Raw genomic sequence first — 16,182 nt, 5'->3', positions numbered from 1 at the left:
TCGCTTACGTGTACGTAAAAAATGCAAGTGAATTCCCGCCAAATTCACACTCTTCTGATTCCTAATTTAAAATCTAGCCTAAAGAATTTGAACTACAAATGACTAAACAAGAATCACACCCCGGCAGGCGGCTAAAACCAAAGTCTTCATATTGTACCTGATCGGTTCCGTCTAGCCAGCCTCACCCTCAGTGGAGATAGCACCGTCTACAGTATGTAATCTTCAGCCCATGATCCATTCCCGATGTCGACTGGCCTTCCACGCGCCTTGCCCTGACCCGGACGCAGCCGCCCTGCCCCAACCCGGCAAACTCTCCCTCGCCAGCTTGTCATCAGGGACAAAGACAAGGGAGGACGAGGGGGATGGGGGGCTGCGCCCCCTATGCTCATGATTTTCCTTCGAACACAAGCCATGGCAGCTCCTTATTTGTATGATTTTAGCTAGTTCTGCTCTCCTCATACTAAGATTGGCTCCCTTATACTTTATTCCTAGCACCGTCCCTGCTCGTCGTCACCTCCGCGCCTCAACTATGCGCCACCTGGCCGAGTTCCACGTGCCCTGCTCCGACCCCGCCTTCACCCTGCCTCGACCCTGCCGCATAAGGATATCCATATCTGATTCCGACGTGGTACTCTGAATACAGTGTATAATATGGTGTAGCAACATGCAGATCACGAAATTAATTAGGATAATCTGAAGGTTTAAACCAATAATCCGATTTTTTTAGTCAAAAGGCAAGGCCAATCTCACAATGTTAGTAGATATTAAGTTACAAAATTCATTTAACAAACATGTTTAGCTCTGAATTTCTATCAATGCTTAAGTTTTAGCGTAAATTATATCTCCTTTTTCTTAACTACAAAAGACTAAAAGTTTAAATCCCTCTCAAGAAGTTTAAACTCTTCTCAAGATTTCGAATGACCATAATTATTTACCGATGGGAACATATATCTGACTACTTTTGTTTTCGATCCGAGTTCGCCCCATTTCCGATTCGAATCCGCAATTCGTTATATCCGCATTCAAATCTGATACAGAGCAATATCCGCTCCGATCCGAATCCAAAAAAAAATATAGTTAAAAAATATGGTACAAGAAAAGTCTAATCCGATCCGTTTACATCCCTACCAGTGACGCACCAGGTGGTGCACCTCTTGTAGGGCACATACTAGTGGTGCACCATCACGCTAGGTGGTGCGCCACTGGTAAAACTTGCCAGTGGATCGCTAGCGGTGGCGCATGGCTGGTGCGCAATGAGACCAAAAAATAGTGCGCCACGGGTAGCTGTTATTCTAGTAGTGTAGGTTGTTTGGTTGTTTTTCCTAAATAGTTATGTTGATACTCTTAGACTCTTAGTGATGATGATTAGCGTTTGCTTTCCCCCGCGCGTGTAACCTTGGCATTGCAATTAAATTTAAAATTATAGGAAACTATTCGTTGGTATTTACATGTTTATGGTTTGATTTTTGTTGTTGTGTTCGGACAATTACATGATTGTTGTGTCACGACAATAGAATGAGTTTTAAAACCTAAAAAAATTGCTCATTTTTTGTTAAACTTTATTTTGTAATCTCTCAAAACTATCGTGTACTATTTGCTCTATAAATACGTAGGATCCCACTTGATACCGTAGTGTACGTCCGGTGGTTGAGCTCAGGATGATACGATAAATAAACTTACTAATCATTGATCTTTCAAAGTGTAGATACGCTGACAAGACGAGAATGAAGAAGGATTTGGACGACAGCGCACCATTTGCACGCACGCGTTCGGTGTGCCGGTGCGGGGGTGACATCCATTGCGCGTTTAGGCAATTGCAGATTTAGTTTAGCTCACCGACTACCTAAGCGAAATCAGGTGTACGCGCAAACAGTACTGTGCTGTCCATCTGAATGAAAACAAGTATCGTCCTCGCGGTCGTTAGGACTACGTTATCCACACAAGTGCTGGATTTCGATTACCTTTTGTTCTGTTCTGGGTTTAATCAGTGGGACGGATCACTAATCTGGTAGTAGCTAGTATCGTCTAGCGCACGATGATCTCGGGACATCTCAACAGTTCTGTACATGCTCCACGTAACGCACAATTAGCATATGCTCGCCGGACATGGAGGAGCACAAGATTCCAGAAAAATCCACCAAGATGTGTTGTCTAAGCAGAAATGCCCATGTCATGACAAAATTCATCGAGGAGCCCATGTCATGACCATCTTTTATCTAGCAGAAATGCACCGTCTACCTTAACATAATTTTCTTTCGAGGTAACAACGGTCAATATCAGTCGTTCACTGGATAGAAGAGAGTGATCCAGTTTATAAAAAACACTATACAAACTACACATTTGTCCGCTTTATAAGGAAAATCAGGTCAAAAAACCACGCTAGCGAGGAGGTACATCATCCACACAACACACCCACCGAAGAGCACAAACACACACCTCTAGCATCGGAAGTCCACCGCCCCGAGCCCTCGCTTCCCTGTCGACCGCCCCCAGATTTAGAGCCGCCGCCCCAACATAGCAGGTAGGACGACCTTCGCATTACCCAAGATCATACCCAAGACACAAGTTATGCATGTTCATGATTGATGAAATCACTCACCTTGCTTCAACGCGAATATGGTGTCTCCTGAAAATAACATTCCATTTTAACGAAACAGTTTTTGATCCGCGTTTAGTTATTAGTTGGGATGTATGCAACCATCTGACTATAAGTTGGTTCTCTAGCTTAAGGCAAATTGCAACGCTAAACAAAGATGACTTGTACCTTACAAGAAACAATAAAAAATGACAATTCACAAGTACTCGAGAGGAACAACAATGCCATCATATCATATCATCGAAAGTATAAATGTCATAAATATAGTTCATGCAGGTGTAGGGGCAGATTATCATCGATAAGGATGCTACCGCCTACCGTTTGATCTTACTTTTGATGATAATGATCTGGGGCATCAGGGTGCTCTTTTCAGGGAGGCCAAGTCTTAAGCTCTCTTATTTATGTTGGGGATTCTGCAGTTTTTGTTCTCTCTGGCATGGTCAAAACGATTTTTGTTTCTGATACAAAAAAATAATATTTTAATATGTTGCAAGTGTTGTTCCTATTTATCAACTCGTTGTGGATCTATGTTTTAGTACAGTGCTCATAATACAAGGTGTTAGATGCAACATGACGATATTGGAGTAACTTACGAGAGACTTTATGTCCCGGTCTAGATGACAAACTTGATGTTGTTTAATTTCACACATGACATGCCACATTTTCTCTTGACCCTTATATGAGCTTGTTAGCGCAAAGATTTGAGTTGTGTGCGTGAAGTATGCATAGGAAGCGAACTAATAAGGTTCTGCGACTCAAGGAACTCGTATGGCTCGTCGTGCTCTATGTGCTGGTATTGTGATTACTGCTTGCAGCAAGTAAAATATCATTAAATTTTGTTTAATTATAAATACAAATATCATCAAATTTTGTTGTGAGAAAAAATATACATGCCATTATCCTTTTTTAGGGTTTATAGCTTCTTTTATTGCACAATCAACATCGTTGTAATAGCAATGTCTGGTCATATAAGGAGCCACAGGTGGCGACCATGATCAAGAGAAATAAAGCTAGGGGCTAACGTATCTAGTTAGGCTCAATGAGGAACCGAGCAGTAGCCCAACGGTTAGGGTCACGGTGGCGTACCCAACGAACATAGTTCCCTCCCATCTTATGGAGCACTTCTTCTATAAACATAAATAAAGAAATATGCAAATGAGGGCTAGTTCCGACTGTTCTTGTTATTTTCAGGCTCAATTTGTGGATGCTAAGTTACTTATGGCAGAATATCTATAGAATTGAAGAAAGTTGGGTTTAGCTTCAAAGAAAAAGTTAGTTTGTCAAACTATAAATAGGAAAAACTTGGTAACATGATTAGGCCAAGTGCCAAACGTAGAGCCTTGTGAGGAAAATCTGTGCTCACTCCACCTAGTTTTTTTCTGTTACGCCTAACAAAGGCTGCTAAATTGTAACTAAATGGTACATCCATAGGAAACAAGAAGATCGCATCTGAAAAGCCCTTGCAATACCAACTAAGCATTCGATCGGAATACTATGAACAAGACATGCCAATTTCTTATCGTGCAATGCGTGTTTTCTTGTACGTTTATGCATGTGCAATGTGCCCCCTTCATTTTTTTTTATCATAGGTTATGCTGATAGGTGAGCTAGTTGTCGATAGGAACAAAGATTTTATAGGTTTATATAGCTCGAGAAATTTCCTTGCGCATCCCAGATCGTTGAGATAATGGTTCCATTAACCCCTTATGTATAGCTCATCAGGAAGAAGATTTCCTTTCTCAAAATTGTCTGTTGCAAGTTGCAATTATCGATGGTAGAAACCAAGTAAAAAACGAAGGAATCCTGGGATGGCAGGGAAAGAAGAAGAAGAAAAACGCACACATGGGATGGAGAGGATATTCCTCCCCGTGGCGAAGATTATGTACACATCATCAGCTAGGATGGATTGGCTCGGGCTCCTAACAATTAATTGACTCTCCTAGTAGTTAGCCGGCGGCCAGAGTCAGGCTATTGGTCGCCGAGGTCCGCCGCCTCGGCGACGAGCGCGGCGAGGGATCGCTGCGCCTCGTCCGCGTCCCGGCCGGCGATGAACGGGTGCAAGAGCAGCTCTGCGACGGACGCGCGCTGGCCGGCCTTCTTCTCGAGGCAGCGCGCGACGAAGTCCCGGAACTCCTCGGACGCGGCGGCGGGCGCCTCGGGCGCGTCCCCGAAGCAGATGGCGCACATGAGCGCGGACCAGTCGGGGCGCTGGCCGGCGGGGAGGAGCGGGAAGTGGCCGAGGTAGAGCTCGAGGACGGCGACGCCGAGGCTCCACACATCGGCGGCGTAGGGGTCGTAGTCGCCGCAGTATGCGTCGGGGTGGAACCGCTCGGGCGACATGTACGCGGCCGTGCCGACGTAGGACGCGCAGGGGTCGAGCCGGCGCCGGAGCACCTTGCCGGCCCCGAAGTCCGCGATCTTGACCTCGCCGGCCGCCCCGACGAGGATGTTGGCGGGCTTGAGGTCGCGGTGCACGACGCGGAGCGCGTGCAGCGCGTCGAGGCCGAGGAGGGCCTGGCGGGCGACGGCGGCGATGGGGCGCTCGGGCATGGCGCGGCCGAGCCGGCGGAGGAGGCCGGAGAGGGAGCCGCCGGGGAGGAGCTCGAGGGCGAGCGCGGCGGGCTGCTCGGCGGCTGGGGAGGGGATGACGGCGTGGAGCCGCACGATGTGAGGGATGCCCGCGGAGAGCATGAGGATCTCGGCCTCGCGGGCGGCGGAGGGGTCGTCGGCGGTGAAGAGCTTGAGCGCGTAGGGGTGGGAGGTGTGGCGGTGGCGCGCCTTGTAGACGGTGCCGCCGTTGCCCTGGCCGAGGAGGGAGAGCCGCTCGTAGTCGGAGAGGCGGGGCGCGTCGGTTGGCGGTGGGACGGCGGCGGGCGGGGCGGGTGGTGGGCGTAGGGCGAAGTGGTCGAGCGGGAGGGTGAGGTGCGGGAGCTGGCGGCGCTGGCGGACGAGAGCCATGGATGGTTGGTGTTGGAGTAGAGGGAGAGGTGGGTGGGTGAGGTGAGCTCCGGGGACAAGTGACTAATGATAGAGGTGGAGCTCGGGGAGCAGCTGGTTTATATTGAGCTGGGGAGTGTGGGAGGAAGGCGACGGGTGGGCGCGAGTGGAGTTCGGGTGGAAGCACCGGCGGATGAGTTGAGTTCAGTTGGATCTCCCGTGCGTCTGCTGTGCTACGCCCTTCTTCTGCGGCTTGTCATCTTGCACGAATGGTGCAGGGCAGATTGCCATCGCGGATTCGGCGATAGTCGCTAGTTCATTAGTTGGTGTTTTAGTCCAGGCTGGGCATAATGTGTTGTCTCGGAAATTCAATCCCACTTCGGGTGCATGTGCTCTCTCTATTGAATTTTTTTATGAAATGTTTATTTTTTTTGACAAGAAATTTTACATGTACATCTCCACAATATATACGTTTGTCAACTTCGCGAAAAACGATATTTTTGTGATCTATATTCAAAAGAGAAAAATTATCTTATGCCAAATCTAATTTTTAGCATCGAATTTTGTCTTTTTACACACCTAACGCGACAAATCGATTTTCCATGAAACAACTTGGCGGACACATAACATCCGAAAATGAAGTGTGAATTTTTTGTTTTAATTTTTTTGACATTTCAAAATACATCTAAGATACATTTCAAAATAACGGGATCATATGCTCCAAAACACTACTGCCGTTGTGCATAGTTGTACAAGAGAAATGAGTATTTTTTAAATTTAAAAAATCTCAAAAAAAAATGAAGACTTGTTTCGCACGTCACTTGCATAATCAGAAGATAAACAGAAGCTAGAAAATTAAATAAGTCGGAGAAAAAGGTCATTGTGGCCGTGAAACACAATACAAGTCCCTTTTAACCCCTACGCCAACAATGTTATTATTAGGGGTGGGAACTGGTAGAGGATAATTCGATCATCCAACACTCGTATTTCGACGAGCATGAAAATATGTGGCAAATGTCTAGATTCGTCTTGCAAATACAAAAACAAACGTGGTATTGGATTTTGAACCAAATGCGGACATGAAAATGGTTATATACGTTCATGAGTAAACTATGTTAGCATGTTTTAGCAATTATATCCCAATATGACAGTTATTCAACCAAAAATACTAATACAATGGTCAAATGTATTTTTCTATGATTGAACTTGAAACAAATGAGTTTTATATCATTATACAATTGACTCACTATAATATTCAAAAGTATATGTTTTCTCCATTTGTATCCATTCTGAAGTGAGGGAACATCTGACCCACATTCATATTCGACAACATTCGTATTCGTTTTGATAATATGAAAACGGATATGGGAAGAGCTGAAATTGTTGTTGCCAAATTTTATGTAGAACCCTGTGATTTCAACTCTTTTTCTGTTTTGTTTTGTCATTACTAAATTTGACTAATAAGTCCACGTCCTAGATTATCATCCTAGAGACTATCCGAAGACAAAGGGAGGCACGGGAAACACCTCCAACATGCCAGAAGGAGCCGACTACCAAATATCACTTGTAACCAAGCTCCGCTCGCCACCAACATCATCGCCAAATAAGATGTCACTTAAGTTGGATTTTTGTGAATAAATGATGCCCTCAAGAGGGGAACAACGTCATAACGCCGCTATCATCACACTCTCGGGTCCAGGGTTTTTCCCTCGAGTTGTTCTGAGCAGAGAAAGCCTTTAAGAAGGTCACGATGTCCATGAAGAAGTTGTTGGTAGCTCTAGCCATGGTCGATCGCAGACGGGGTGACACTCGACTATGCCTTGAAAACCTGCAGACAAGAGACTTTCATATATCTTCACCGATGTGTGGTGTGTTGTGTAGGTGTATGGTTAAGATGTGTGTACCAAAATATTTTCGGTTCTCGGATTGTATTGCCAATGGTGTGGCAATATCTACAACTGGATGGCAAAAATGTTTGCTTTTGAATAAAGTTTACAGTCCACACACCAGAAATTGATCCGATACATGCCAAATTTTGGGTTGGAACCGACGGAATATCCTAACAAACACTGTGTGTTCCTCTTCTTTATTGCACGCACTCTGGAAGCAACATTTTGCACGTGCTAAATAGCTCTCACTAAAGCCATACGATATGGGGTAGCCCAGTTAAATAAGGGCCTGTTTGGTGTGGCTTTTTTTGGCTTTTGACTTTGGCAAAAGCCACCAAAAGCACCTAAATAGGTGCTTTTTTTGGCTTTTGGATTTTGGAAGCCAAAAAGCACCTATTTAGGTAGCTTTTGGCGAAGCTTTCGAAAGCTCAAAAAAGCCACACCAAACAGGCCCTAACATAGCTAAGGTGGGCTGTGCACGCAATTTAGGTAGCTCAGGCAGGCGCAGAATATTGTCCTTTAGCTCCAAATAGCCCCTTTCTTCTTCGCTGGAGATCTAGCTCCATGCATGTTCACGTGGACGTGGGTGTAGGCACACATGGCGATAGGAACCAGGAAGGATCTTTCGCCATCGCGCCAACCAAAATTCTGCCCCGTTTGCTTCTGCTTTTCAGGTGGAGGTTTAATTATGATAAGCGCACTGGATCGGAGGCGGCGATAGCCGGCCGGAGGTATGTGAACGAACCGAGGAGGAAAGGTGAGCGGATCTAGACTAGAAAGGAAACGTGCCCGGCGGATGCGGTGAAGCTCGATCCAACCGGGAAGCCGATGGGGACAAGTTGGGGTTTCGTGATTCGGTGGCGGAGCGGGGCAGCAAGGATTAAGGAAGAAGATGAGAACTTTCTAGCGTCACGTCGCGTGGCCCGCATGCCGGCCGGACGGGTGTCCTGCTCCTCCCACCTCACGCCCTGGAATTCCATTGGCTCCCTGTGGCGTCGCATTGCGAGCGTTTGGTTTCTGTTTGTTTGTGCGGAAATTTTGGCTTGGTTTAGCGACACCGGACAGGTTGCAACTTGCAAGTTGCAACTTGGAAAGGAACTGCCTAGGGCTTCTTCGATTCATAAGATTCATATTGGAATTATTAGGATTTCGATTTTATGAGAATTTTTCCTACACTAGTATTTGGTTCATAGAATATATCTTATAAGAACTAATCCTATAGAAATCTTTAGTGCAAATTCTACACGAATCAAACATTAGGTCATACCTCATGAAAAAATTTCTTTGACACAAATCAAACAAAACTCATCTTCATATAGGATTCAATTAGCCATGACATCTCAATCCTATGTTTATCATATTTTTATAATTTTTCTATTCTATAAATCAAAGCAGCATTAGATATCCATGGATTTTATTGCTAGGTTATGTTGCAGGTCGCAAATTGGATAGAGACTCTTGTATAGATTTCATCACCAGTCACTCGTTCGGGATATTCTTGAGTCACTACTGAGTGTAGCAAAGAGTCGTAATGCAAAATATTCTAACAATAGTCAGTGGCGGAGCTACCAGGAAAATTATGGGCGGGCCGGACAGAAAAAACACAGAAATTTGTTCTCAAACATACCACTTTACTAAACATCAGTGCATTGGTTACAGATCAACGAATTATACATATATAATATTAGTACAAGTAAAATAAGCTATACCAAAAGATGCTACCTAAGGAGCTAGACTAGAGATATTCAGGCCGGCATACATACTTGATACTACAACTCAGCTTTCCGATCTTTTTTGCCACTAAAATCTGCAATGACATCTTCATAGTTTTATGTCTCCAAAATATCACCCTCTATGTTGACTAATATATTATTGGCAAGATAATCATCCTTCATCTTATTGCGCAACCTCGTTTTAATGATTTTCATACTAAAATGCAGAGAACAGTGAAGTTATTGCTAACCAGGGATTTAGGAAAAAAGAAAGTACCAGTACAGACAAATTGGGGAAGATCATTGGCTTGATTCATCATCTGGTCGCGGGGTCGGCTGCTGGACCTCCGGCCAGCACTGCCTCGAAGCAGCGCCTTGCGCGTGCGAGACTGCGGGCTGCAGTGATGGGCAGCGGTCCGGCGCTGCTGCGGGCGGCGTTGTTGCTACTGTTGTGCCGCCCTGCTCCGCCTCCGCCTACTTCCCCTAGTTTCCCTTCTCATTTCCCAAACCTAGCTCCGCTCTACTTGGATTGGTGCTGTTCTTGGTCGAGCGAGATTGGGTTTTCGTGAGCCAATGAGGCAGAGAGGTGGAGGTTCTGGTCATTTGGTGGGCTGCAGGGCTGGACATGTGATGCATACTACATGATATTTTTTTGGCCCAAAACCTGGGCGGGCCATGGCCCGGTTCGGCCCCTACATAGCTCCGCCAGTGACAATAGTATTGCGTGTGTTAAGCAAAGCAAGCTCGACAAGTGTCAAAACATTGACATTTCTCTCATGGTAACTACTGATCTTCGGTAACCTTTTCTGGCTATTCTTTTGTCGCATGTCTTCTTAGACCATTACAAGACAAGGTGCAAAATAAAATATGAAGGATTAGTCCAACCCCCTTTGAACATCCTTAACAAATAATTTAAGTTGCTATATCCTAGCAAAAAACAAGTTTCTTTACAAAATCTTTAAAAAAAAATCAATCACGCTGATATGAAGTTGAAACTACACATATAGTTTCTTAAAATAATATGACCATATGCTTGGTTTTATAAAAATGAGAAAAAAGAGTTACTTCTACAATTTAAGGTTGAAAACTTAGGCTCATTTCCTAAGTATTTGGGTAAGTTTCAGAATTGGATCCCGGTGTGACAGTAGCGACAAAATCTCTTCAGCCAAATTTTGAACTGATGCGGTTGTGCCTAGATTTTAAAAGTTCCCTTTGAGATACTGAGTAGAAGTACTCTCTCAGTTCGGAAATAGCTGACTCAACTTTTTCCAAATACATGACCAAGAAAAGTAATTCAAAGTATTCAACAGTAGTATTGCGTGTGTTAAGCTCGACAAGTGTCGAAACTTTGACGTCTCTCACATGGTAACTACCGATCTTCTGTAACCTCCTTTGGCTATTCCTTTGTCGTTTGTCTTCTTAGACCATTACAAGAGACAAGGTGTCATATTTCTTAGAGGTGTTAGCATATAACACCAAATGTTGGTCCTCCTTTTACACAGAACTACAACATTAGCTTCTTGTTGCAAGAAACATCAACATTTGGGTTAATTATTTGCACAGAACACAAAATGTGTAATTTGCTTGTTTGACAAATAATTAGCTCGCCGGACCCACTGTTAGGACATATGTGGCAGCCACTATGGTCGAGCGAACCAATTCGACAAACAGAGCCTCGTTCCAGTGGTAGATTGCAGTGGCGGGGGTAGTTGCCTGCCGACGGCTAGGAGGACAGAAAGGGGCAAAACTGAAATGGCGGTCAACTACGGCATGCCAATGGACGGAGACCACCGATTGGCTGAATAGATCAAGCGGACGAGGACAAGGGGCTGGCCAATATGAAGGAGAGTGCCGAGTGTGGCCATCAATTGATTCTCAGTGATTCATGTGTTTTTGTGTGTTGTGTACATCAAAAGTTTGTACGGGGTGTTGTGTGTTCCTCCGACGCCTTTGCATTGGTTGCAAACAAGGTTTAAAATAGTGTGCATGTGCACTTGTTATCACCAGAATTTGACCGAAGCAGAGGTGGGCCGCGATCAAGATGGGCTTGAAGAATATATATAGAAGAAATGCATGAATCGGCCTTGTGTACCAAGTTTGGGCTAATTGCCCGTGTATCTGTACCATAGTAGGATACGTATCGGTTAGAAGTTAGAGTTTAACCCGTGCACGGTTAGGTGCACGCTCGAATTAGAAAGTCCCCGGACTATAAATATGTATCTAGGGTTTATGAAATAAACAACAACCAACGTTCAACACAAATCAATCTCGGCGCATCGCCAACTCCTTCGTCTCGAGGGTTTCTCCTCGTAAGCACCATGCTGCCTAGATCGCATCTTGCGATCTAGGCAGCGTAAGCTTATTACGTTGTTCATGCGTTGCTCGTACTGAAGCCTTTTTGATGGCGAGCAACGTAGTTATCTTAGATGTGTTAGGGTTAGCATTGTTCTTCGTATCATATGTTGTCGTAGTGAAACCCTTAGGCATCTAGCCGCCCTTACACCTATCTTAGGTGTAGGGGCGGCACCCGCTTGATCATTGTTTAGTAGATCCGATCCGTTACGGTTGCTCCTTGTTCTTCAAGGATTAGTTTAATATCCGCAATAGTTAGGCCTTACAAAGGGTTGGAGGATCCAGCGGCGTGTAGGGTGGAGTATGCTAGCCCTAGACAGGATGTTCCGGGGATCAACCTCATGTTGGTTTTTAGGCCCTGTCTAGGATCGGCTTACGGTCACGGTACGCGAGCGCGAGGCCCAATCGTGAGTAGGATGATCCGATTATGCGGTGAAAACCCTAAATCGTCGTAGATCGCTTTAGCTTTATCTTGATCAAGCAGGACCACCATATATTCGTACACCTCGTACGAATCATGGGTGGATCGGCTCTTTGAGCCGATTCACGGGACAACCCGAGAGCCGATCGAGGCTCGTATTTAACGTTTACGTGTATGCCATGCAGGAAACTAAGCGAGGCATCATCCAACACCTTCCCGACCGGGTATAGGTCAGGTGGCACGCCCTTGCGACGAGCATCGGACGTGTGACCGGAAGGCTTTGCGGGCCGTCGCTCGGAGGGACCGGGGCCAGCCGCAGTCCCGGGAGATTCCCGGCTCTACGGTGTTGCCGGTCGCCGCTCGCCGGTGGGTTTCGACCGCAACACATTCCGGCACGCCCGGTGGGACAATCTTCGACATCCACCGCATCGCCATCTACATCCGAGATGGCGGAAGGCACCCCGGTCAAGTACGAGGATCCGACCGACGAGCTCAAGAAGAAGCATGACGAGATCAAGGCGGTCCTCGAAGCCGACCTCATCGGCTCTTTCCACGGAACCCGCTCCCATGGCATCGAGGTGGAAGGGGTTCTCACCGAAGGCGCGCTCGATGGAGTGGACCTGTCCGCCCCGTCGAGAAGAACGCACCAGGTCGCTCGCGTCGGGAGATCAACTTCATGGTGGCTCATTCGCCGCACCGCCACTACGAGAGCTCGGTGAACACTTTGGAGCGTGTCGCTCTGCGCGTGATCCAGGAAATCATGAGCCATCAGTATTCTCCGTCGGGACCAGCTCTGGGGACTCACAAAGGAGAGATGCCACTCCAGTCCCGAGTGCCGATTTCACCGGCATCCACCGTTAACATGGTGGAGCGCACTTACCCTGGAGGGTGCCAGCCATGATCCTCATTCGACATCAACATGATAGGGCTCGGGCACCACCCTGGTAAGGATAGAGACGAGGGCAGCTGCTCTCACAGCGAAGACAAGAAAGAAGCCGTTCCACGCGACCGGCTCCGACACTATGTATGGGCAAACGCGGTAATGCCGATCCAAGTGATCGGCCCCAAAGATCTGTGAAGAAACATCGCCAGACCTTCATGGACCTACTAACATGGAGGCCGATTCCAGAAATCGGCCAAAATAATTCTCACCATGCATTCGGCCTGGGTCCAACGTCGATCTAATGGGCAATGGGATGCGTCGGCTGATGCACTGGAAGAAATCCACATTGTTCCTAACAAAGCCGACGTTCACATCGTAGTACCTTGGCTAACCATAGAGCCGATATCGGCGGTTACTAGCGAGAATCGGCTCGGGGGGCACCTAGTCATATGAGCATGCGCGACACCGATCCATGTGCGGAGAAATATTGGTGGCCAATAGGGAAATCGGCCGGTAAAAAAAAAAGGGGCATGCACGTCCGATATCAGCAGTTACCAGAGCCGATGCTCAGACATTGATTTCAGAATGTTAAGAAAGCCGATACACGTCCAACAACTTTAGACAAGTTCAGTAAAGCATACATCAGTTTACACAAAGGCCCTACTGAAGAAAGGCGTTAAGGGCGTGAAGAGCATCGGCACGGATCCGATCCACATCGGCGATCTCGGCCTCGTCGTCCTCGTCCCTCCCCATCACCGGTCGACGCCCAGGGCACGAATTTCGGCCAGATCGGTCTTCAGATCGGCTGTGAAACCTTCTGCTTCCTCTTGAAAGCGAGCAATGAGGGTTTCCTTGTCTTGGATAAGTTGTTTGGTCTCCCTGACCCTCTTTTCAAGGTCCCCCAGTTCCTTGCGCAAGGTCTCGAGTTCGACACTATGGGTAGAAGTGGCGGTCTTGGCATCTAAAGCTGCTTTCTTCTCGTTGAGCCGTTGACATTTATCGGCAATATCGGCTCTCAACGGGAGCTGGGCGCGGCGGAGAGTAATTCTTTGACGAGCCGACTGCACCCTTGACCTGAAAACCGACAAAGTCACAGCCGGCCAAAGCTTAACCTGCAGCGCCATTGGGAGACGTGGCTGAATGTCTTCGAGGATGCCTTTGATTGCCTCGGGGTTCTCGACCAGGGTTTCGACCGGGGAGGAGAGCAAAACCTTGAGACGCTGGAGCGGGCCATGGACCGCGCTAGGGTTTGGCTCTTCACCTGCTTTGGAAGAAGCTGGCTCGATGGAGTCGGGGTCGAACGTCAGCAAGCTTGAAGGATCGCAGCCCTGACAGACGAGCAAGAGCTGTATGAGCACAGGGCAAAAGGAAAGGGTAGGCCCGAGCGAGTGGAACTTACCTCTCCCAAGAAAGGAAGGGCAGCCGATGTTGTAACAATCGGCTTTGCGGTAGTCTGGGCCAGGTTAGCTACTTGGTCAGCCACGCTCGGCGAGTTGGATAGGCCGAGTGTAGCAGGTGGCATCGGTACTTCTTCAACGTCCCCACTAGAGGTCCCATTAGTCTGCAAGGGAAATGGTGAGGCAATCCAATTAGTAACGGGATGGTGTGGAATACGAGCTGTTGAGGTAATTACATTTGAAACTTCCTGGCTCGGCGAGGAAACTTGTGGGCCTTTGCGAGCCCTTTTGACGCATCGACGCTTCAGGCGTGACCCCGTTTTGATCGGAGCTTGAAGGTCAGCAGGCTCGGGAGTCGACCTTTTCCTAGAAGCTGACGTTGGCGAGTCCGTCTGGCTCTGTGTGGTCGATCTCTCTGTATCGCCCGGGGAGGAGTCCCTTGGACTGGACCTCACTGGAGTCTTCTTCAGTAGAAGTCTGAAAGAAGAGGTACAACCATGTTACAAAGGTTGGGAAGGCAAATGTGTTCGGTCAAGACACGAATCAACTTACGTGCAAGCTTTCTTGGGCAGGAGCTTTGCGCTTCAGGGTCTTCCTGACAGCCACCTTCCTCACCGCCGTCCTCGCCTGAGTCGAGGCTCGGGGGGCAACTGGCCCCGAAGATGCTTTACTCTTGGGAGCCGATTTCGGTGAAATCGGCTAACTTTGCATTATGATTTTCTTCAGAGGTGGCGAGCTCTGGCAGAAGAGAACCATTGGGGTCGGAGGAAGGAATACGAAGGGGGAGCCATCGGCTTGCGTGGGAGCTGGGCCATCTTGTTGCTGCCAGAAGATGGAGTCAGGTCACAGACAAATCACCATAAGCGGTTACAAGAAATATTTGAGTAATGGTACCTGGTCTGCGGGGACGTCATACTCGGCATCAAGTTGTCTCAACAGCGGTCCTAAAGCCCTTCTGAAGATATGGGTCTTCCACATGGACCACCAAGTCTCGAAACCATCGGTAGTGAAGGAGAAACGGAGGTCGTGGGGAATTAGAATGGCCAAAGCATCAAAGAAGGTATAACACCTTTGGCCAGTAAGGATGTCAGGCAGTTCAACTCTGCTTGCTGTCAGGTGGTGTAAGAAGAAGTGTGGAGGCACCTGCCCAAGACCGAGCTGTCGGGCTACCACTACCGGTTGATAACACTCATAACCAGGCTTGATGATCCGGTTCGAGGTACTCATGCCAACGGGGAGGAAGCAAGGACGAATCATGATGGAATACAGATGCTGGGTGCTAGCGTCATCGGCAAAGTTATCCAATCGAACGGAGACTGGATTTTCAAAGTTCTCCGGTTCAGTATAAGGAAAGAACAGGGGGTTGTCCAAACCTTGGAAGAAGATCTTGAACCACCCTGCTGCTTCCTTAGGGATCAGCCTGCTGCCTGGGAGACCATACAAAGCTTGGCCATAGCTGGTGCATCGGATATCCTTTCCGTTAGCATCTGGAAAGGTGCAGGAGGTCAAAGGTGGGAAGTCCGGGATTTGGTTACGAAAGTATAGCTGCGCCCATAACCGAATAAACCACCGGGGACCGCCGGTTTAATCTGTCTTTTGAGAGAACAGTTTGACGAGACATCGATTGAAGAGATCGATAGACCTCTCCAAGAAACAGTTTGCCTAGGCCAAGATGGGTGCCTTTGGCCGGTTCATAGGCTAGGGAAAGGTAATTCTTGGTAGGGGCAAGTGATGGGCCACGAGAATATGAAGTGTTCCAACCAAAAGTTCGGGAAGGCTGTGTGTTCTCTCTCCGTCATAGGGCCTTTTGTCTTCATATAACGATTGAGGTAGGCACCCCACTCGGTACACTCTTTTTTAGAAGAAAGGGTGAAAGGGACTTTCAGCAGTTTGAATGCGAAGGGCTTGGGGATGCAATGTCTAGGCTCGTGATCATGGCCACATCCAGCAGGGTTGGTGTCATAGGGCCATGGCCAAACATGAAGCAGTTCAGTG

At 47.4% G+C, this 16,182-nt stretch overlaps 1 protein-coding gene across 1 annotated transcript; it reads right to left on the bottom strand.

Moving 5' to 3' along the window:
- Positions 1-4,564: 4,564 nt before the first annotated feature.
- LOC124696791 (mitogen-activated protein kinase kinase 9-like) lies at positions 4,565-5,593 on the bottom strand. Its single transcript, XM_047229463.1, has one exon. It carries the CDS (start codon positions 5,552-5,554, stop codon positions 4,565-4,567), a length of 990 nt encoding a protein of 329 aa, XP_047085419.1. The 5' UTR covers positions 5,555-5,593.
- Between the last annotated feature and the right edge of the window lie 10,589 nt (positions 5,594-16,182).

The sequence above is a fragment of the Lolium rigidum genome, chromosome 3, assembly GCF_022539505.1.
Source record: "Lolium rigidum isolate FL_2022 chromosome 3, APGP_CSIRO_Lrig_0.1, whole genome shotgun sequence".
Lineage (NCBI taxonomy): Eukaryota > Viridiplantae > Streptophyta > Magnoliopsida > Poales > Poaceae > Lolium > Lolium rigidum.
This window is presented reverse-complemented; position numbering and strand designations above follow the sequence as displayed.